This window comes from Tripterygium wilfordii, chromosome 21, assembly GCF_013401445.1.
Source record: "Tripterygium wilfordii isolate XIE 37 chromosome 21, ASM1340144v1, whole genome shotgun sequence".
Lineage (NCBI taxonomy): Eukaryota > Viridiplantae > Streptophyta > Magnoliopsida > Celastrales > Celastraceae > Tripterygium > Tripterygium wilfordii.
In genome coordinates, this window is record NC_052252.1 from 16,514,052 (window position 1) to 16,536,775 (window position 22,724).

General features: G+C 36.3%; 2 protein-coding genes across 18 annotated transcripts in view; both read left to right on the forward strand.

The window, feature by feature from the left end:
* Positions 1 to 689: 689 nt before the first annotated feature.
* LOC119990223 (cytochrome P450 87A3-like) overlaps positions 690 to 22,724 on the forward strand; it is a 55,223-nt gene continuing 33,188 nt past the window's right edge. For 2 of the 16 annotated variants that reach the window (XM_038836112.1, XM_038836111.1), the window contains exons 1-5: positions 16,552 to 16,598; positions 17,458 to 17,540; positions 19,444 to 19,592; positions 19,956 to 20,280; positions 20,475 to 20,624. In XM_038836112.1, the coding sequence (XP_038692040.1) occupies positions 19,474 to 19,592; positions 19,956 to 20,280; positions 20,475 to 20,624 (594 nt within the window). In that variant the 5' untranslated portion in view covers positions 16,552 to 16,598; positions 17,458 to 17,540; positions 19,444 to 19,473. Of the gene's footprint in view, positions 958 to 2,450; positions 2,710 to 4,903; positions 5,073 to 5,433; positions 5,759 to 5,875; positions 6,026 to 6,124; positions 6,380 to 6,471; positions 6,571 to 6,668; positions 6,912 to 6,935; positions 7,126 to 16,551; positions 16,599 to 17,457; positions 17,541 to 19,144; positions 19,250 to 19,440; positions 19,593 to 19,955; positions 20,281 to 20,474; positions 20,625 to 21,282; positions 21,362 to 21,552; positions 21,660 to 21,764; positions 21,893 to 21,972; positions 22,347 to 22,724 lie in introns of those variants that run through there. The other 14 variants (XM_038836102.1, XM_038836099.1, XM_038836110.1 and 11 more) reach the window with 13 other exon arrangements.
* LOC119990224 lies at positions 10,206 to 11,434 on the forward strand. 2 transcript variants are annotated; one of them, XM_038836116.1, is made up of 2 exons: positions 10,206 to 10,746; positions 10,872 to 11,434. In XM_038836116.1, the coding sequence occupies exons 1-2, from the start codon at positions 10,531 to 10,533 to the stop codon at positions 11,418 to 11,420; spliced, it is 765 nt and encodes a 254-aa protein (XP_038692044.1). In that variant the 5' UTR covers positions 10,206 to 10,530; the 3' UTR covers positions 11,421 to 11,434. The 2 variants fall into 2 exon arrangements, with proteins under 2 accessions (XP_038692044.1, XP_038692043.1); XM_038836115.1 differs by having other exon boundaries at positions 10,948 to 11,434.

Consider the following 22,724-nt stretch of genomic DNA (forward strand, 5'->3'; position numbering starts at 1 on the left):
TTGGAGACATTGGCTCTGTTTGGCAGAACGGAAATCTTGATTTTCAATGTTAGCGGAAATGTTGTGAAAAATATGCTGAGCTTAAAACTGTGAAATATGCTGTGAGGTGTTTGGTGAACTAAAAACTGACGCTAGCGGAAAAATTGTTGAAATAAAGTATTATAATATTAGTTTTTTATATTAAAATTAATCTAATAAATATAATTCTGATTAAAATTAATTTTAAGTATTAATTAATAAATATTTTTAGTTATTAATTAATAAAATATTAATATTTCTTTATTTTAAGTATCATAACTGTTAAAATATTTTTATAGTATTATAACTGTTAAAATATTTTAAGTATTAAAATTATTTTAATACGTAATCTAATAAATATAATTTTTATTAAAATTAATAAATATAATTTATTATAAAAAAATTAAGTATATTAGAAAACTTTATATATAATATTAAATAGAAAACTGTATATATATATTAGTAAAATTGTGGGGCCCACATTAATTATTATAAAAACTTAAAGACATAATCATTACGTGGGCCCCATAATTAAATTTTTTTTTTTTAAAAAAAAGTGTTGGCGGATCCGCCTATAGAAGCTCCTAAATGGAGCTTCTTATATTGCAGCGGAACCGCTACAAAATGTGCAGTGCAGTGGTTCCGCTACAGCCGCTGCACCGTTTGGTGCAGCGGAAATGGAGACAAGATAGCTCCACTGGAGGAAGTTCCTCAGCACCTCCCAAAAGCAGTTTATGGATAATACCCCCAATCGCGATAGATCTGGCTCGGTTACCTGGATTGAGATAGCACCTGTCGGAGGTTGGAGTATGTGTGGCGCAGGAGAGCTTGTGGTGGCCAAACTAACGAAGCGGAGGATGCCATAGTGGCGGAATCAGTTGGTGTAGCCAGGGTGGTTTTGATGGAGTTGGACGGAAGCTACAAGTCAGGGGTAATAATGTAATATTGATTTTTTTCTTAATTAGTAAGTTTTTGATATTTTAAAGCTTTTAATTTCAATATCTAATGTGGCACATATTATCAAGCTCAAAATGACGTGTACAACCCACTTTCTCACTCCGGTTGACATGTAAGCAAAAACCGGCACCATCTTACTAGAAATTGTAAGTTTGGATAGAAATAGGTGGTTTTTTCAAACATTAAGGATAGATTAGATAAAATTTAAACTTTAAAGATATAAACAAGAATTTAGAAAAACTTCAATGACATAAAGTCTGATTTTGCCCAAAATAACGGTTGTCAACACCCTCCCTCTTTGCATGCTTGATTGGTCTTCAAATTGAGCAATTATTGGTGCTTGGGATAGAGCATGTCCAATGCATAACCAAAAATAGGCAAAAGTGTATTTTAGGTTATGCTTTTTGATGATAAAGCCTAGGGGTGGAAGAAACCGAACCAAACCGTTTTACAAACCGAAAACCGAACCGAAATTTGGTGATCGGTCCGGTTTTTTGGTGTTCGGTTAGGAAATGTATTTTTCCCGGTGTTCGATTTCGGTTTGGTTTAAAAAAATAAATATCGGTCTAAAACCGAAAAACCGAAGTATATATATTAAAGTTATTTCACTTATTTTAGTTATATTGGGCATGCTTTTGTTGCTAAGCTTAATCAAATTTAGTTGGCTTTTTGTGAAGGCCCAAATCATGGGCCTCCAGCAACTCACGCCTGCAGTTGCAGTCTTGCTGTATTGGTTCGGTTTAAACCGAATAAACCGGACCGAAACCGAATATTTTGGTTCGGTTTATAACGGTTTATACGTCATAAACGATTTGGTCCGGTTTGATTGGAATATAAACCGAATAAATTTGGTTTCTTCGGTTTCGGTTTGAAACCGGACCGAAACCCGATATTTACACCCCTAATAAAGCCTTTCAACGGGTTACTTGTAAAGTTTACCTATTTCTAGCTTTTCACTTTTGCTACCTCAAATGTGAGGTATCAAAAAGCGTTACTTAAAAGTCAAAAATTATTTTTTTATTGCTGTTCTGGTTCTCCACCAGAACTTCGCGCGACATCATTGCGGCACAAAGTGCAGGAACGCCGGCACACCAGATCATAACTCACCAAAACCTTTAGATTCCCACTAATATCTGTAGCTTTAATTGCAAATTGCAAATTGTGGCCTATTTCGTCTTACTTTATGAAATAATTAGTATTTTTAAAATAAATAATGGAATTATTAATATTATTTAAAAATTAGATATATAATTATGTTAGAAAATATTTGATGTGATATTAAAATAAAGTATGTGTTTGGAAGGGTGTTAAAAAGTTGATAACTTAAAACTACATTTTATTTAAAATAGGAGAAACTGTGTTACTCATTTACTCAAAATGAGTAACGGGTTAGATTTGCTCTAAGGGGTGGTCACCCACTCTTGCTTGATGGCATGGGATTAAGGAGTGGACTCCAGGTAAATGATTGGTTTTGGTCCAAATGGCTCCTGGACGGCTGGACTGGGCCAGGGTTGGCAGTGGGCTGGTTCTTGGGTCATGTTTGCTTGTGGTTTCTTGCCTTAGAATTTAGCCATGGGCTATAGTGAGCTTTTCGCTATTGGGATATTTCCCTTGTAATGGGCAAAGGCCTGTGCTTTTTCTCAGACTTCTATGTATAATCCATCCGGAAATAATCAAGGGTTGAAATGCCTCATTGAAGTAGCGCAGGCAGGCGTACTCTAATTTTCAATCGCTGTAAGTTGTTTATTCTCATGAGCTTTTATTTTGTGTAGTAGTATCAATTTTGTTGTTGTAGCATGTTGGTTGTCTGCGTAATTTTCTGTTTGATGGATCATCGCTTGGAGTCCAATGTTGCATGAGTGTTGAATGTTATTCAGAGTGGTTGAGATTGTTGTTGTTCTGTTCTGTATAGTCAACTTGTTTGTGGTTATTTATTGTTCACTAGGCGTTTGATCAAATGCCTCACTGAACTGCATCATTTAGAATTAGAAGAAATATATCCATTCTCATTTATTCATTTACTCACCATGGTAGCTGGGTGTTCCACATTAGCTGACCTTCTAATTTCATATCTTTATACTTTAAAACAACAAAGTCTGTAACGCGAAGGATTCACTAGTGTGAATGTCAAGGCTTTCGACTAATTCAGTAGTACCTGATTTTGGCATTGTGGGAAGAATGATATATATTGGAGTCCTGAGAGTATAAGCAATCTTTACAGAACCCATCTGTAGTGTTCCAAAACTAGGTAGAGATAAAATGACTAGTTTGCCAAATGTTTTGTTCGGGAAGGGACAAAATTAGTGGTCAAAGCCATGACTTTAATGAGTGGTCACGAATTTCAAACCAGAACTACTTAACTTTCTTCCATGATATTGTTCAATCTTTCCACCATAGTAAGATAATTGATCCGGTCACCAACTTCACCTTTCCGGAAGAAACTCTTATATTCAATATTCAGCATAATCTTTCCATGCTTGTTCACCTCCAAATCCTTTACGTATCCAAAGCTACACAACTTTGAGGATGTTGAAAAAGCAATTACAACTAAAATATAATGTTATAGAAAGTTATATAATGGTAGGGTTGAGAATAATTATGAAATGTACAAAGTAGGCAGAAAATAAGTTATGAAGATTATAGAAGAGACGCGCCACAAAGTGGCAACACGAGGAAAGATAGGATAAGAAATAAGATTATTAGATTTAAGGTAGAAGTAGCATAAATTGAAAATAAGTTGCAAGAAAACTGTTTAAAATGGTATGAACATGTAAAACGTGGACATAGCGGTACAGCGGTGTGAATAATCAAAAGAATTTGTATATGAATGACATGACAGAATCATCCTTATTTTTAAGCATTGTTAATTATTGGAAATTGTTGATCCACCCGTAGTAGGGTGCTGCATTATATATTTCTGGTCATTATCGATGAAATTATTCTTAATTTGCCTTTCAATTTTGTGTCTTTAAATTAAGGAAGATTGTGACTCTATATTCATAAATGAAAATAAATGATTGTAAGTATCCGATAATAGGAAAGATGCCAAGGTATAAAGTTGATCAAATCCCCATCACTAATTGACAAGTGAGTATTAGGCAAAGTATTAAATGACCTCAGCCAGGGAAAATGTTGTAGTAACGAAAACCAAGGGTATAAAGTTGATGAAAACAAGGCTTATTAAAATGTAGTAGTCCATGTCCTCTGTCCCTATCAGCCGATGCGGCTTCCTCTTTCAACAATTTTTTTTTTCATCAACATTTTGGCAAGTGATAGCAAGTTGAAAACAAATAAATTGTTTCATGCCTTAACTGTTAACTTATCTTCTACAGATGAGATCACTCACAACATATCAAACTGTTGACATAAGACATGATTTGAGTCACATATTAGTCATGTACTAGAATGCATGAATCTGAAACGATTAGCATACATGAATAGACTCAGAATCTATGGGTTTAACGTTTGGATTCAAAGTGTGTATGTACCCTCACTTCACATACACCGTTGGGAGTCAATTTCCCCAGTCAATAGAATCCTTTCTCCTCAACAAAAACCATACCCTGACCAACGGTATTCGGCTTCATATACTCAGAACCTAGAAGCTTAACCCTGTCACCTAGAAGAATCATACTTAACTTGGCATATCCTAACAACTTGGTAGTAGTTTAACATTATTTAAGGGGATAAAAAATATCAACAAGGAAAAAAAATAATCATGCTAGCTATATCTTTTTGTTTAGGTAAGAATAACAGGCTGTTCGTAATCTGTCATTATCAGTGGTTTCCTATGAGAAGTTCAGTTGAGCATATTACTCTGTGCTTAATTTGTAAGCATAAATGTGTGCCTACATTACTTTACATTTCTCAAAAGAAGTAAAGCATAGCTAGTTAAAAATGTTGGGTTATGCTCTTTGTGTTGTAGCAGTATTTGTGGTTTTGATAAGCCGTTTGTTCTATACTTGGAAAAACCCAAGGTGTAATGGCAAACTACCGCCTGGTTCAATGGGCTTGCCCATTATTGGAGAGACTATCCAATTCTTCTCTCCCCATAGGCTTTACGATGTTCCCCCCTTCATGAAACACAGGATGGCAAGGTAAAGCAAGCATATTTTACTTCTTCCCTTATTTTTCAAACCTGCATCTTGATAATTAACCACGACACTGAATGAATTAAGTTGTTGCATTGCAACATAGACATCACATGCTTAAACTATAACAAAAGTTTCTCTACAATGTGGGAGTAACAGAAGTGGTCGGAATGGGTGACTTTTTAAGATTTAAATCAGTTACTTTTTAACTCTTCTTCTCAATTTCTATTTGCTGGACGTTCTGATACCATGTGAAACACCATTTTCCCTAGAAGCTCAACTACTCAAGCTATTAGATAGACTGAATCTTTTATTTTTTTTGAAACTAAACAAGTAACATTACCTAATTTGGCTTTGTTATTTTCAGGTATGGGTCATTGTTTCGAACAAGTCTGGTTGGGCAGAAAATAGTTGTTTCAACTGATCCTGAAATCAACTATGATCTCTTTCAGCAAGAAAATAAGTCTGTCATACTTCACTACATTGAGAGTTTTATTGCAGTTCTTGGACAGCAGAGCTTGTTAAACCAGCATGGAGTAGTTCACAAGTACCTAAGGAACTTGATTCCACGCCTTGTCGGCCCGGCAAACCTTAAAGAAGAATTGCTTAATGACATAAACAATCACACTCTCAAACATCTGCGTTCATGGGCTATTTCTGGCATCGTTGACTTTAAAGAAGCTGCCTCAGATGTAACTCTATATATATTCCATTATTTACCTGCTTAACTAAATATCCTTGTAATTATTGTATGTTTTCCTTGACGACCACAAAGAAACTAAATAAATATTTGGTGGTTGTTGATACAGATGATATTTGAATATTTTGCTGAGAAGATGATGAGTTACGATGAATCCAAGAACCCCAGGAAACTGAAGGAGAATTACAATGCTTTTATTCATGGGCTTCTGGCATTTCCTTTAAACATCCCGGGAACTGCTTTTAGTGCTTGTTTAAAGGTCATATTTTTCAGATAAACCTTTCTACTTCTGTTTATGGTTCACACACACATATATATACATCGCGCAGTGAAACTAACTCTGTTGAATTTGAATCAGGGACGTAAAAATGTAACAAAGGTGATTAAGGATACCCTAAAAGAGAGGAGATCTAGAGTGTCAAAGTCAACTCACCATGATTTCTTGGATGATTTACTTGAAGAAATTGAAAATGAAGACGCTATGATGAATGAAACAATTGCAGAGGAGCTGGTTTTCATGCTTCTCTTTGCCAGTCATGAAACCACTTCTACATCCCTAACATTTTTAGTGAAGTTTATCTCTAATAACCCCAAAGTGCTATCAGAATTAACGGTGTGTGACACAATATATATTTATCTTTGGGTTATGTTCCAAAGAGGCAATTTATGACCTTTTTTCAATTAAACTCGTTGATTTTATTTCAGGAAGAACATGAGGCGATTCTTAGAAATCGGGATAATAGTGGGGAGTACTTTGAGACGATTACATGGGATGAATATAAATCTATGACTTTTACGCATATGGTGAGTTTCCTTATTTTTCTAATGAATGTATGCAGTATGCACTGTGTTTCTCTCATTTTGTATAATTCTATTGTTTTTGATTTGGGTTTCATGATCAGGTTGTGAATGAAACAGTTAGACTGGCAAACACTGTTCCTGTGATTTTCCGAAAAGCAGTGAAGGATATCAAGAATAATGGCAAGTTCAGAAACATTTTTGTCCAAACACAATTTTTTTTAAAAAAAAAATGGGTACATTTTTGTCAAGAATATCCTAACGTACATCAAACTTGAAAAGAACTGCATTTACCATTTGAGAGTCTGAGAGGCCAATTGACATGTATATGTGTATGACACATTCATCATGGTATTTTTCCCTGGTTGTAGAGTATACAATACCGGCAGGATGGCTAATCATGGTGGTTCCTCCGGTAGCTCACTTGGATCAATGTACCTGATGTTTGATTCAAGTACTCGGGAATCTCAAAAGTGTCGGTCCTAGTTCAGGCGTGCAAACTCTTATTTTGAATGTCTGTCAGTTGTTTCTTTTGATGAGCTTTTATTTCATGTCGTAATATCAATTGTGGTGCACGGATTCTCTGCGTAATTTTCTGTTTGTTGGATGATCACTTGGAGTCCAATGTTGCAGAAGGAGTGTTGAATGTGATTTGGAGTTGTTGAGACTACTTGTTATGACTTATGACCAAGTAGTCAACTTGTTTGTTGTTCGTTATTGTTCATCACACGTTTGATTCAATGCCTCATTGAACTGCATCATCACTAATTGGCAAGTGAGTATTTAACAAAGTATTAAATGACCTCGGCCAGGGAAAATGTTGTAGTAACAAAGGTCATCTTTGAAATTAGATCTTATTTAAATGAAGTAGTCCATATAAAGGGACATTAATAGTGAAGGAAAACTTCTCTTTCAACACAATTTTTTCTCCTCAACATAGTTGGGAGTCGATTTCCCCAGCAAGCGCCATCAGTAGAGCCCTTTCCCTAACAATTTTTTGTGCAGCATTCGTCCTTCTGTTTGTTTTTATACAGATTGCCATTTATTAAATTTATCAACTTGAAGCAAACTATTATAAGCTATTAATTTTCCTTGATGTTGGTCATAAAGTCGAATCTATAAATTGGTGTAACTATTTACATTTTAGACATCGACACAATCAAATTTTAACACACAACCTTCCATGGGAGACACCCAAATTACCTTAGAAAACTCTGTTGTTGATGATCAAACCAATGATGAAGAAAACCTAGTACTTCCCGAGTTCCCTTACGACAGAGAAAGGATGGGTTTCAGATAATCTGACTCTCTACCAGGGCTTCTGGAACCTCCAATAGTCCCATATTCTACTGGTGGTGTAAGATCATTGTTAACCCAGCAGTACTTTCAAGTTAAGTACACCGATCTTATCGTCGCATCGATGCCTGAGTCAGGCACTACACTACTTGGTTGAAAGCGTTGACGTTTTCCATCATTAATCGTTTAGGGTTTAGATAGGCTCTTTAGAAAGAGGAATCTTTCCACCATTGAAGGAGTAGAATAATTGATCCTGTGACCATCTTCTCCTTTCTGGAAGAAACTCTTATATTCAATATTTAGCATAATCTTTCCATGCTTGTTCACCTCCAAATCCTTCATGTACCCAAATCTACACAGCTTTCATATTCCTTCAATCACTCTCTCTCTATCTCTTCTTCCAAAGAAAAAGGAACTCCCTAAAACATTGCTAATCTCTTAATTTGCGAAATTGTGTCTTCCATCATCTCCTCATACTTCAAAAACATCTTGCGAGGATTCTTCAAGCTCTCCTTTCAGTAACCAACCACATGGTCCCAAAAAGGACGATAATCTGCAACACCCCAGCAATACATATCATATGCATCATCAATTGAAAGTGGTCCAAGGCTTTTAGGTGTAGATTTGGAGTAGAAATGCCAGGAGGACGACACAAAGATGTCGAACGGACATATGTAAACTGCTTTACAACTTGAGCTCTTCATCGAATCTGCTAGCAATGGAAATGGTGTTGGGAATTTGGATCGCGGGTGAGTCCACATTGGGCCTGGGTTTACTTAACATTGGATGGAAGCCCACTATCTCAAAAAAGTCAATGGCTCATGAGACTAGGCTCATCCAATACCTTATAAACCAAGGTCATTCTATTCTTTAGATGTGAGACTTTTGTGTTTGGGCTTCAACACTCCCCTCAAACACAAGTCCCTACATCCTCAAACCCATCTCACTTGTCACATATCTTTTGTGAAAATTACAACAGGCCCCACTGTAATATCCTTTTTGGGTATTAAAATTTTTTATTTTTATTTTTAAAAATCATAAATATGTAGTGCTCATCGCAACGAACACAACGATATATTTTTTATTAGAAACAAAAATCAAATTCAACATGAAAAAGATATGACAATTCTAGACCATCGAATATAGACTCAAAATATTCGATGTTTTGATCACAATGAATTTGATTTTTTTTTCAAACAAAAAAATACTATTGGATGCGTTATGAAAAATAAAATTTTTTACTATCCATAAAGGGCATTATAGCGGGACTTGTGCACTTGTCACATATCTTTTGTGTGCTCAGAGGTGGGAGGCCTCAAATTTTTTGAGGCACTTTGTTGGGTCTTAAACACTCAACCCCGCAATCGAGCTCTAATACCATGTTGGGAATTAGGACCGGAGGTGAGCCCACATTACATGGGCCTAACATGGGTTTACTTAAAAAAAAATGGAAGCCTAGTATCTCAAAGTATCTCAAAAGCCAATGGTCCACGAGACCAGGCACATCCAACACCTTTTAAACCACACAACTTCATTATATTCTTTAGATGTGGGGCTTTTGTGTTTGGGCTTCAACAAATGGAAGATGTGTGGAAAAGATTCTGGGTTGCTGAAGTTGTGAAAGGTCTGGAGTCTGGTGATCATCTCTATAAAGTACATACTCCAAGCGTCATACAAGACATGAGGATTATGAGAATGCAAGGGACTCTCAGAGAGTGTATAGTGCGATCGGTTCACAATCGCAGATGTTGAGGTTTTTAACCACGTATTGCCTGATTTAGGTATCGACGCAAGAATAATGTCTGGACTTTGGAGTCTTCTGCTTGACAGTGGCGTTGGAATGATTTTATGGAGGCAATGGCTTCTGGAGTAGTCCAAAGGCCCTGGTAGAATTAAAGATGACTTGCTATCCATCCCTTTTCTTTTGGCAGTGATGAGATTAGATTTTGTTGATCATTGCCTTGATGATCAGTTTCTTCAAGGAATTTCTCTCTGCTGGTAATTGGGTGTCTTCCATGGAAGGTGGTGGAGTTGAGCGCGTGAGAGATATTTCTCTTTGAGGTTGTTGAAATTTGATTGATTGATACCAATTATGGTAAGTATTTCTATTGGATGTCATTAGTCAACTTTGATGGCTGCCAACCTTCAACCTTGATGGCTGCCAACCTTCAACCTTGATGTCATTAGTCAACTTTGATGGCTGCCAACCTTCAACTTTGATGGCTGCCAACCTTCAACCTTGATGGCTGCCAACTTTGAATGTGTTCATTAGTCATTAATTGTGTTCACATATCATTAGTCAGTAACATAGCTAGAAGTGCGGAGATGCATATGATCTTGTTACTATATATACTAGGGTTGTAATTCCATAAATGTTAAGAATACAAAAACACTTATTCTTCCATATCTTCCTTTTCTTCATGGTATCAGAGGAGGTCTTTTTTATTCTTCGTTTTGTTTTCTAAATGGCCGAAATCACTCCAATCATGTCCGACTCAGGCAGTCCCTCGGCCTCTCTACCTTCAAATACTTTTGATGTTCATACAAACCAACGATTATGTTCGGTTTTGTTGAATGAGTTCAATTATCTTCCTTGGTCAAGATCTGTGCAGTTAGCTCTTGGTGGAAGATCAAAGCTTGAGTTTATTGACAAAAGTACTGTTGTTCCTGATGTCAATTCTTCTCAGTATAAATCTTGGATTGCCCAAGATAAGATGGTGCAGACATGGCTACTTAATTCTATGGAATTACATGTTGCTGAAATTTTCAGTTATTATGAATCTTCTGCAGATTTATGGGATGCTGTTAAAGAGATGTATGGAAATCAAAATAACGCGGCACGAGTTTTTCAACTCAAAAGAGACATTGCATGTCTTCAACAGGAAGGTAAACCATTTATTCAATTTCTTGGTAGCATGAAAAGTATGTGGAATGAGTTGTCTGTTTATCGTCCACATACTACTGATTCTGCTGTCTTGCTAAAACGGGCTGAAGAGGATAAAATATTTCAGCTTTTGGCTAATCTTGCTCCTGATTACGAAGATCTCCGTAGTCATATACTTATGAATTCTGAGCTTCCTTCTCTAGGGAGTGTTTGTGCTACTATTCAACGGGAAGAAGTCCGAAGAAAGGTCATGAATTGTAACCTCAAAACTGAGGTATCTGAAGCCCGAGCATATATGTTCAATCATAAACGATCTGAAGAAAGAAGTTACAAGGGAAAGAGACCTGAGTTGAAGTGCAATCATTGTCATAATCTTGGTCATACAGTGGACCGATGTTGGGTACTTCATCCTGAATTGAAGCCTAAGTTTCCGAGAGAGAATATGCCTCAGAAACGGACTCAACCTTCGGGATATAAGGCTAATCATGTTACAACCATGGCTGGAGATGGATTGTCAAGGTTCTCCTCAAGTCCAATAACTCTTATTAATGAGTTTGCTTCTTATCTTCAAGCAAAGCAAGGTGAATCTGATAACAATGGGAAGTCAGCTGCCTTACTTGGTCAATTTGCTGGATTTCTATCTGAAGATAAAAATGGTGCAACTGATGACACATAAGGTATTTTGAAAGCTTTCTCAACTGCGCTGAATTTAAGTAATGTGCATGATTTTTGGGTCATAGATTCAGGTGCCACTGATCACATCACAAATAATCCTACAAATCTGTTTGAGTTTAAGTTCTTATCTCCACCTTCCCAAATATGTGTTGCTAATGGTAATACTGTATCTGTTGTTGGACAGGGAAAGGTAAACTTACTTTCTAAGCACATTACATCACCAGCTTTGTGTGTTCCTTCTTTTCCTTTTCAACTTCTTTCGGTTGGCAAACTCGTAACTCAACTAAATTGTTGTGCTATTTTCTCTCCTCACAATGTTGTATTCCAGGATTTGGTCACCAAGAAGACGATTGGTGAGGGATTTTTCTTTCAAGGCTTATATTATCTTCTCAAAGATTTTCACAAGGGATTTCATGTAAATGCCTGTTTAGCTTCCAAGCACAAATTATGGCATCAACGTCTAGCACATCCCTCTGAGTCAATTTTGGCAAAGATTTTTCCAAATATTAATAAAAATTCAGTTGATTGTGACATTTGTCACTTGTCAAAATCTACACGATTATCATTTCCTTCTTCTAATTCTCGTTCAAATAAATTATTTGAATTGGTACATTCGGATGTCTGGGGTCCTGTTCTTGAGTCCGTTGATGGTTACAAATATTTTGTCACCTTTTTTGATGACTTTTCTAGATTCACCTGGTTGTATCTCTTGAGATCAAAAAGTGAGGTTGCTAGTGTTTTTCAAGATTTTCATAGTCTGATCAACACTCAATTCTCTTCTAAAATTAAGATTCTTCGATCAGATAATGACATCCAATAAGAAAACCAAGATCGACCAACAATGCCTTTAGCCAGATAAGTTCAGAAGCAGTGGAAGCCATTGCACGATATTCGGCTTCAGCGCTAGAACGAGCAACCACGAGCTGTTTTTTACTCTTCCACGAAACAAGATTGCCACCAACAAATATACAATAGCCAGTAGTGGATTTACGATCAAGAGAGTTGCCGGCCCAATCAGCGTCGGTGTAGCCGATTATTTGTGTATGACCATTGTTCTTCATAAGTAGACCACGACCAATAGACCCCTTCAAATATCTAAGAATTCGTTTAACAATTCCCATATGAACAATGGTTGGAGAGTGCATAAATTGACTCACAATACTGACTGCATGACTAATATCGGGTCGAGTAATGGTAAGGTAAATAAGCTTACCTACCAACCTTTGATAAATTTGAGGCGACCGAAGAGATTCACCATCTACAGCCAAGTTTAGTTTACTGTCCAACGGTGTATTTGCAGGCTTGCAATCGAGCATGTCAACTTCACACAACAAATCTAACACATACTTTCTTTGATTCAAAACAAGACCTTTGTGAGATGTAGCCATTTCGATTCCCAAAAAATATTTAAGGACCCCAAGATCTTTAATGGCAAACTTTTGATGAAGAACCTTTTTAATATTGGAGATGGCTGCAATATTATCACCAGTAATAATAAGGTCATCGACATAAATTAAAACTACTAATCGTACCCCATTCTTGATGAGAACAAACAAAGAGTGATCAGCGTTACTCCTTTTGAACTTAAGTTCCTCAAGTACCATACTCAACTTGGCATACCAGGCACGGGGTGACTGTTTCAATCCATAGATGGATTTATGAAGCTTACAAACCAATTGTGGATTACTGCTTTGAGGGTGACCCGGTGGTAGTTTCATATAAACTTCCTCGAGGAGATTGCCATGTAAGAATGCGTTTTTCACGTCCATTTGAGATAAAGACCAGCCATGATTTATAGCAATCGATAGCAAAGTACGAACAGTTGTCATTTTTGCCACCGGCGCAAAAGTCTCCGTGTAGTCGACTCCATAAGTTTGGGTAAAGCCTTGTGCAACCAATCTTGCCTTATGCCTTTCAATAGAACCATCGGATTTGAATTTGGTTTTGTATACCCAACGACTGCCGACAGCTTTCTTATCCTTTGGAAGTTGAACAACACTCCAAGTATGATTATCAGCTAGAGCCTGAAGCTCCTCTTGCATAGCCTTTTGCCAAACCTCTTTTTGATTAGCTTCAGAAAAGCTTTGAGGTTCAGTTTTGTCAAGGATGTTGCTAAGATAGGCTGCATGAGAAGAGGACAGTTTATGATAGCCAAGAACATTAGTGACTGGGTGTCTTACCGAGTATGACACATAGTCCTGAAGCTTTGATGGTGGTCGTCGGTCACGAGTAGGATTACGTCGAATAGACAGATCAGAATTTTGCATATCAGTTTCCACATTAGTCTCTAGAACCGACTCAGTGGGAGTTACTACGACTGGTGTTGGAGTGGATATTTGTTCACTGTCAGATGTTGCATGTGGATCAACAAAATCCACCCGTGGAACAATAGATAACCAATCATGAGACATATCCAGAGTTGGTAGTGGAATTAAAGTTGACTCCCCCTGACTTGAACTGCCACGAGACTGAGAATAATATGGAGTGTTTTCGTCGAACCTAACATCCCTTGTTACAATGAGCTTTCTAGAGATGGGATCATAACACTTGTACCCCTTCTTTGTAGATGAATATCCCAAGAAAACACACTTGGCTGCCCTTGGATCTAACTTGTCACGGTGAATTGCTTGAATATGCACATAACAAGTACACCCAAAGATTTTAAGATGAGATAAATTCGGCTGCTTTCCTGTCAACAACTCAGATGGAGAAGTGAAATTCAAAATTCTACTAGGCAAGCGATTTATGAGATAAGTAGCGGTGAGTACACCTTGGGACCAAAATTGTTTGGGAACATTCATTTGAAACATTAGAGATCTTGTTTTCTCAAGCAAGTCGCGATTTTTTCTTTCAGCAATACCATTTTGTTGTGGAGTACCAACACAGCTAGTTTGATGAATGATGCCATGCATGCTCAAGTATTGTGTCATGATATGAGACATATATTCTATGCCATTATCTGCTGCGATAATGGCACAGATAATGGCTCTCTGCTGCGATAATCAAGCCGCCATGCATATTGCCTCCAATCCAGTATTTCATGAGAGAACCAAACATATTGAAGTCGATTGTCATTACGTCCGCGAAAAAGTTCGGTCTCAGTTAATTTCTACCAAATATACTCGAAGTCAAGACCAACTTGCGGACATGTTCACTAAGGCTCTTTCTTCAGCTCAATTTCATTGGTTACTTTCCAAGCTTGGATCAATCAATATCCTTGCTCCAGCTTGAGGGGGAGTATTGGATGTCATTAGTCAACTTTGATGGCTGCCAACCTTCAACCTTGATGGCTGCCAACCTTCAACCTTGATGTCATTAGTCAACTTTGATGGCTGCCAACCTTCAACTTTGATGGCTGCCAACCTTCAACCTTGATGGCTACCAACTTTGAATGTGTTCATTAGTCATTAATTGTGTTCACATATCATTAGTCAGTAACATAGCTAGAAGTGCGGAGATGCATATGATCTTGTTACTATATATACTAGGGTTGTAATTCCATAAATGTTAAGAATACAAAAACACTTATTCTTCCATATCTTCCTTTTCTTCAATTTCAGTGAACTAGACAATTGCAAATGGCATGACATAATCCTCATTATAATTAAGTATTGTTAATTATTTGAAAGTGTTGGTCCACCTTGTAGTAGGTGTGGTCATTATCAGTGAAATTATTCTTAATTTGCCTTTCAATTTAGTGTCTTTAAATTTAGGAATATTGTGACTCCATATACATGCATAAATGAAAATAAATGATTGTAAGTATCCGATAAAAGGAAAGATGCCAAGGTGCAAAGTTGATCAAATCCCCATCACTAATTTACAAGGCAAAGTATTAAATGACCTCAGCCAGGGAAAATGTTGTAGTAACGAAAGCCAAGGGTATAAAGTTGATGAAAACAAGTCTTATTTGCTTTATCAAAAAAAAAAGAAAGTCTTATTAAAATGTCGTAGTCCTAGTCCATGTCCTCTGTCCTTATCAGCCGTTCAGACGTAGACTCTAGATGCGGCTTCCTCTTTCAACAAAATTTTTTTTTCCATCAACATTTTTGCGCAAGTGATAGCAAGTTGAAAACAAATAAATTGTTTCATGTCTTAACTGTCAACTTATCTTCTACAGATGAGATCACTCACAACATATCAAACTGTTGACGTAAGACATGATTTGAGTCACATATTAGTCATGTACTAGAATGCATGAATCTGAAACAATTAGCATACATGAATAGTGCAACATTCTGGGAAAAAAAAAAAAAAGACCGTGCAATTACTGAGAGATCTTGTGATGAGAACCCTAATCAATTACTGAGAGAGGTGGCGCAGAGGAAGGATCTTGTGATGAGAGAGCAACAGAAACGTTCGCAAAAGACAGAAACGAAAAGAGACCCCAATCACCCGTGCGGAACCGGTACATGCACCAACAAAGACTGAAGAAAGAGAAGCAGAGGCGTGGATCAGTGGATGAAAGAGAAGAGGATGAGAGAAGGTTCATGCATCAGTTGATTGGGTAAGATCAAACGGTCTATCTTTGCAAACATATGGATGATTGATGAAGCCCACACGCCAGAGTAGACAAACAACATGGGATTCCCACCCATTTCTATCAACTTTAAAGTAAAGCACAGAAGTATAGATAGATAGATAGATAGATCGATACGAAGAGATATATACATACATATATATATATATATCATTATTTATGGAAAGGATATGAAGTGAGCAAAATCAATGCATGGTAGACACTTGCTGACATAAGAATAGGAAATATATATGATGAGATGGACAAGTGTTTAATCGGAGATGAAAAAAAAAAAATTTGCAAATGACTTGAGAGGATTGGTACTGTGTATATCTGGAAGGGAGATAAGATAAAGCTCGTAATTTTTGAAACATGGCAAGCAAAGGCAAACACAGGAGGATATGAAATAGATAAGAGAAGAAGAGAAGAAAATAAGAAGAAATAAGGAGGGAGAGAGGCGAAGGGAGTGACAAACCGAATGAAAGGAGCTAGGAGAGGAGTCCAGAGCCGCCAAAGATAAGTCATTATCAAGGTAAGCGTGGAACAAATCTACCTTTGGGAAGAGTACAAACTTAACTTGACAATCTCTAATGGAACATTGTGGTTTCTTGTTAGGGCATTGTCAAAGCGCGAAACGGAACTCTGATATACTATATCAAGGTAAGAAAAGGTAAAAGAGGGTGCAGTATCGGGCCTTTGTAGGAATTGATGTATGTGTATTGAATGTTTATCTTTGAAGGATATATAAATAAATGAACTGTGGGTATTGATTAAAGAAATAGAAGAAAAATGTGGAGATTGGTTGATGTAGCGATGATCTAAAGACATGCAAGTAAGAACTCAAGTAAAGAAATTGTAATTGGCAAACACATGTTATTTCTTGAAAAAGTTTGGTAAAATTGGTGGTGGGAATCCATGGTTGTTGAAAATGGGTTCCATGATATGAGGATTTAACTCATATGAATGATCTAAGAACATATATTCTATAAAACAAACTAAAAAGATTGATTATATATATATATATATATATAAAATATATTCTGAAATTTTTTGGTAAAACCGAGCACATGATTTCATGGAAATCAAATACAAACTTTAAAGATTCTATGTGGTGTCATGGTAGTGTAGAATATTTTGATTGAGATGTTGATGTATAGATCACGGGTAAACAATAAGAAATTAATTAGTAGGAAATATTTTATGATTGGATAAATGGACATTAAAGTAATATGGTACCGAATACACAAAGATCAAAGAAATGTCAAAATGATGTTCACGCATAATTCGTGTAAGTTACATAAGAGTTGTAGGGAAAGTCTTGCTTTAATTAAATTAAGGATATCACATACAATTCCTTAGGAAATTCAATTAAATATACGGGAATGATTGCCAATCTTAAGTTAAGATCCACACATGAATACATATTCAAACCAAGCACGTAAATGAAAGGGGATAATGTTTGATAGTTATATGTACATTTAAATATATTACCCGAAATCTAAAGTAATCAAATGGATAGGAACCGAGGACATAGGATCGAGCTTTGGGAAAACTAAGCGGAAGGAAAAAAGCTTTTGCTCATGATCGAATATATTGGCCAAGGTGAGGGTTGCGGTTGCTACATGCAACATTAAAATATTTTCTTTTTAAGTAAATTTTATACTATTTGATTTGTTAATGTGAGGGTTGCCACTATTACTACATTCAAAGTATTTTAATGTGACTAGCAAGTTATTTGAGGTGTTTTACGTGAGAAAAGCTTTTGTTTTATATGTAAGTTGTTTGACATGTTTTATGTGAGAAATGCATGTGTTTTAAATGTTCAAGTATTATGCCAAATTGGGATTTATGCTAGTGGCTATGAAATATGAATATTGCTTTTAAAGACATCATTGCATATGCTCGGTAACACAGAGTTTGAAACAGATTATATTGGAATAATGACTTCATGATTTGAGAATTCAAGTGATGATTATATGATTTGAGAATACCATTTAAATGTTTTGAAATTGTTTAAAGGAGATGGAGTTGTCTTGCCAAGCATTGCCGAGGTGTTGAACATCATTAACTTTTATGCTAAATACAATTAATACTTGTGAAGATGTGATTTCAAACTCCTTATGCTACATTCCTTGTTACTTGGAAATTGATGGATATTTATTGCATTGCCTATGCACATGGCTACCCCTACCCTGGCCCGGTTGTGGGTTATGCAACTTGTCCCATAGTGTGACTAGAATGGTGTGGTGGAAGCGATTATACTCCTACACCCTTGAAATAATTTTGCCACGATCTTTCTGACGGGAAAGCATACCGATGGAATTCCCACTTACTAAACGGATTGACGAATTCGGGAGTAACCGTACTTGGGAATACGAGAATTGTTATGCAAATGGAATGTCAAATGGGGAATATTTTCATATGATTTGTGATTTGAAATTACATTTTTGTAGGAAGAACATTTTTCACAATTATTATTCCGCTGCCCATTTCTTTCATTAAATCTCTTATTTAATCACCTATTTCTTTAAAAATGTAATATGAATGATATCATTTAAATTACTAGTATTTCTTGAATGCTGAACTTTAATAGCTATAAGTTTGTTCTATGATTAGCTTGGCTAACCCTCCTACATGTTTTTCATACATATAAATTAATGGGAGTGCTAAGTGAAGAGTTTCGAGCATTTTAAGGGTCAAGGTTTTGTAATAAGTTTAGATTCTCATAAACAGATGTAAGAACTTATATATATTAGATCCATAAGTATGTATTCGTTTTGTGACGTTTGGATGGAATATTGATGTTAAAATGATGTAATCTTATAATTAAGGCTTATGGTATTCTAATCGTGGGGACCCAAGTAACTGGGAAAATATGAATAGTTATTGTGTCATGTAACTACCCCTGGTGAAGAATTTGGGGCGTTACAGATAGACTCAGAATCTAGGGGTTTAACATTTAGATGCAAAGTGTATGTGTACCTATGAAGCACTGGTGCGACAAAAGTGGCCTTGTACCCGCACCGGGTGCATTTCCGGTGCTGGTGCGCCATGGGTGCGTCGGAAAACGTACTGGATTCGGCTGAGGACGAATCGCATTCCTTTTTTTTTCTTTTTAAATTCCGATACGGCTTGGATATGGCTAATCCATATTTAACAAAAAATTCTAACCCCAAATCTGTGTTTATTCCTGAGTTTTCACCGTTCTCTCTCGGCTCTCTGTGCTCTCTCTCGTCATCAGTAGTGGTCAACTGCCGTGGTCGCTGTTCACGCCTCTTCGGTAATCATGCTAGCTGTATCTTTTTGTTTAGGTAAGAATAACACGCTGTTCGTAATCTGTCATTATCAGTGTTTTCCCATGAGAAGTTCAGTTAGTTCAGTTGAGCATATTACTCTGTGCTTAATTTGTAAGTATAAATATATGCCTACATTACTTTACATTTCTAATAGGAAGTAAAGCATATCAAGTTAAAAATGTTGGGTTTTGCTCTTTGTGTTGTAGCAGTATTGGTGGTTTTGATAAGCCGTTTCTTCTATGCTTGGCAAACTACCCCCTGGTTCAATGGGCTTGCCCATTATTGGAGAGACTATCCAATTCTTCTCTCCCCATAGGCTTTACGATGTTCCCCCCTTCATGAAACACAGGATGGCAAGGTAAAGCATGCATATTTTTCTTCTTCCCTTATTTCTCAAACCTGCATCTTGATAATTAATTCCACAACACTGAGTGAATTAAGCTGTTGCATTGCAACAAATACATCACATGCTTAAACTGTAAGAACAGTTTCCCTAAAATGTGGGAGTAACAGAAGTGGTCGGAATGGGTGACTTTTTAATATTTAAATCATTTACTTTTTAACTTTTCTTCACAATTTCTATTTGCTGGACGTTCTGATGCCATGTGAAACACCATTGTCCCAAGAATCTCAACCACTCAAGCTATTAGAAAGACTGAATCTTGTTTTTTTTTTTGAAACTAAACAAGAACATTACCTAATTTGGCTTTGTTATTTTCAGGTATGGGTCATTGTTTCGAACAAGTCTAGTTGGGCAGAAAATAGTTGTTTCCACTGATCCTGAAATCAACTATGATCTCTTTCAGCAAGAAAATAAGTCTGCCATACTTCACTACACCGAGAGTTTTATTGCAGTTCTTGGACAACAGAGCTTGTTAAACCAGCATGGAGTAGTTCACAAGTACCTAAGGAACTTGATTCTACGCCTTGTCGGCCCGGCAAACCTTAAAGAAGAATTGCTTAATGACATAAACAATCAAACTCTCAAACATCTGCGTTCATGGGCTATGTGTGACATCGTTGACATTAAAGAAGCTGCCTCAGATGTAACCATTCCATTATTTACCTGCTTAATTGTCACTCATTGTCTCAAATTGCTTAAGATTTATGCATCGCTTGTTCATTTCCAACACGAATGCTTGTCTCAAACAGGGCCTAATTAAACATCCTTGTAATTATTATATGTTTTCCCTGAAGACTTTAGAGCAACTAAACAATTTTTTGGTGGTTGTTGATACAGATGATATTTGAATATTTTTCTAAGAAGATGATGAGTTATGATGAATCCAAGAACCCGAGGAAACTGAAGGCGAATTACGATGCTTTTATGCATGGGCTTCTGGCATTTCCTTTAAACATCCAGGGAACAGCTTTTAGTGCTTGTTTAAAGGTAATATTTTTCAGATAAACCTTTCTAGTACTGTCTATGGTTCACATAAATATATATATATATATATATAGATATATATACATCCGTCAGTGAAATTAACTCGTTGAATTTGAATCAGGGACGTAAAAATGTAACAAAGGTGATTAAGGATACCCTAAAAGAGAGGAGATCTAGAGTGTCAAAGACAACTTACCATGATTTTTTGGATGATTTACTTGAAGAAATTGAAAATGAAGACGCTATTATGAATGAAACAATTGCAGTGGAGCTGATTTTTATGCTTCTCTTTGCCAGTCATGAAACCACTTCTACATCCCTAACACTTTTAGTGAAGTTTATCTCTGATAACCCCAAAGTGCTATCAGAATTAACGGTGTGTAACACAATATATATTTATCTTTGGATTATGTTCCACAGAGGCAATTTATGACCTTTTTTCAATTAAACTCGTTGATTTTATTTCAGGAAGAACATGAGGCGATTATTAGAAATCGGGGTAATAGTGGGGAGTACTCTGAGACGATTACATGGGATGAATATAAATGACTTTTACGCATATGGTGAGTTTCCTTATTTTTCTAATGAATGTATGCAGTATGCACTGTGTTTCTCTCATTTTGTATAATTGTATTGTTTTTGATTTGGGTTTCATGATCAGGTTGTGAATGAAACAGTTAGACTGGCAAACATTGTTCCTGTGATTTTCCGAAAAGCAGTGAAGGATATCAAGATTAATGGCAAGTTCAGAAACATTTTTGTCCATACACAATTTTTTTTTTCAAAAAAAAAATGGGAACATTTTTGTCAAAAATATCCTAACGTACATCAAACACGAAAAGAACTGCATTTACCGTTTGAGAGTTTGAGAGGCCAATTGACATGTATATGTGTATGACACATTCATCATGGTTTTTTTCCCTGGTTGTAGAGTATACAATACCGGCAGGATGGCTAATCATGGTGGTTCCTCCGGTAGCTCACTTGGATCAAAGCAACTATGAGGACCCATGTATATTTAATCCATGGCGATGGGAGGTAATGGATTCAAATTTAATTTTAAGGGATTATAGGGTGAGAGTTTGTTAGTTAATTGAGTAGCAATGAATATTGATCTAACTTCTTCTTGATGAAAAAAAAAAGGGAAAAGAATTGCATTTGGGATCTAAGGGTTTCATGGCATTTGGTGGAGGTTCGAGACTATGCGCAGGAGCTGACGTCACAAAACTTTACCTTGCCATAGTTCTCCATCACTTTGTCACCAAATACAGGTGAAACCAGCCCCTCATGGCTTCTGTCATATGATCTTTGTTTTAAATTTTTCTCAATTGTATCATGGTTTGATCCATAGGTGGTCAATAATCAAGGGAGGGGATGTCGTTCGAAAGCCCGGTGTGGTATTTCCATATGGATTACACATACAAGTCTCAAAAAAGCACAAGTCATAGAAAGATTCAGAGAGAAAATATGAAAAAGTAAGAGTTGTGGAAGTATTTGAATAATGTTTGATTGTTAAGGATCGTCCAATACATGCCTATATGTATTTGTGTAATTTATTTTGGATTTGGGTAGTAGCTAAAAGTTGGTTGTGGATTTAGGTAATAATTCATAGGACAAAGACAAGGAAACAATTAAAAACTGAAAAATGTACCTGATGTTTGGTTCAAGTACTCCTCGCTGTGAATCTCAAAAGCGTCGGTCATAGTTTAGGCGTGCAAACTCTAATTTTGAATCTCTGTCACTTTGTTTCTTCTGATGAGCTTTTATTTCGTGTCAGTTGTTTCTTCTGATGAGCTTTTATGTAGTGTTCCAAAACTTGGTTGAGATAAAGATAACTTGTTTGCCAAATATTCATATGCATAAATGATTGTTTCTAAGTTTATAGTGGTAGGAAGAATGGTTGTGTACAATTTGGGTAATAGTTAAAAGATGGTTGTGTACAACTATATCGAATCCTGTGGTAGTTTTCTATATTGTTCTTCAATGTTGGTACAGCGGGAGGGAAATTGAGTTGTGTCGTGTGCATGCATGTCTTTACGTACTTTGAGCCTCCATGTTGTACTCTTCCATTCTAAATTATAAACAGCGATAGATTGTCATGTA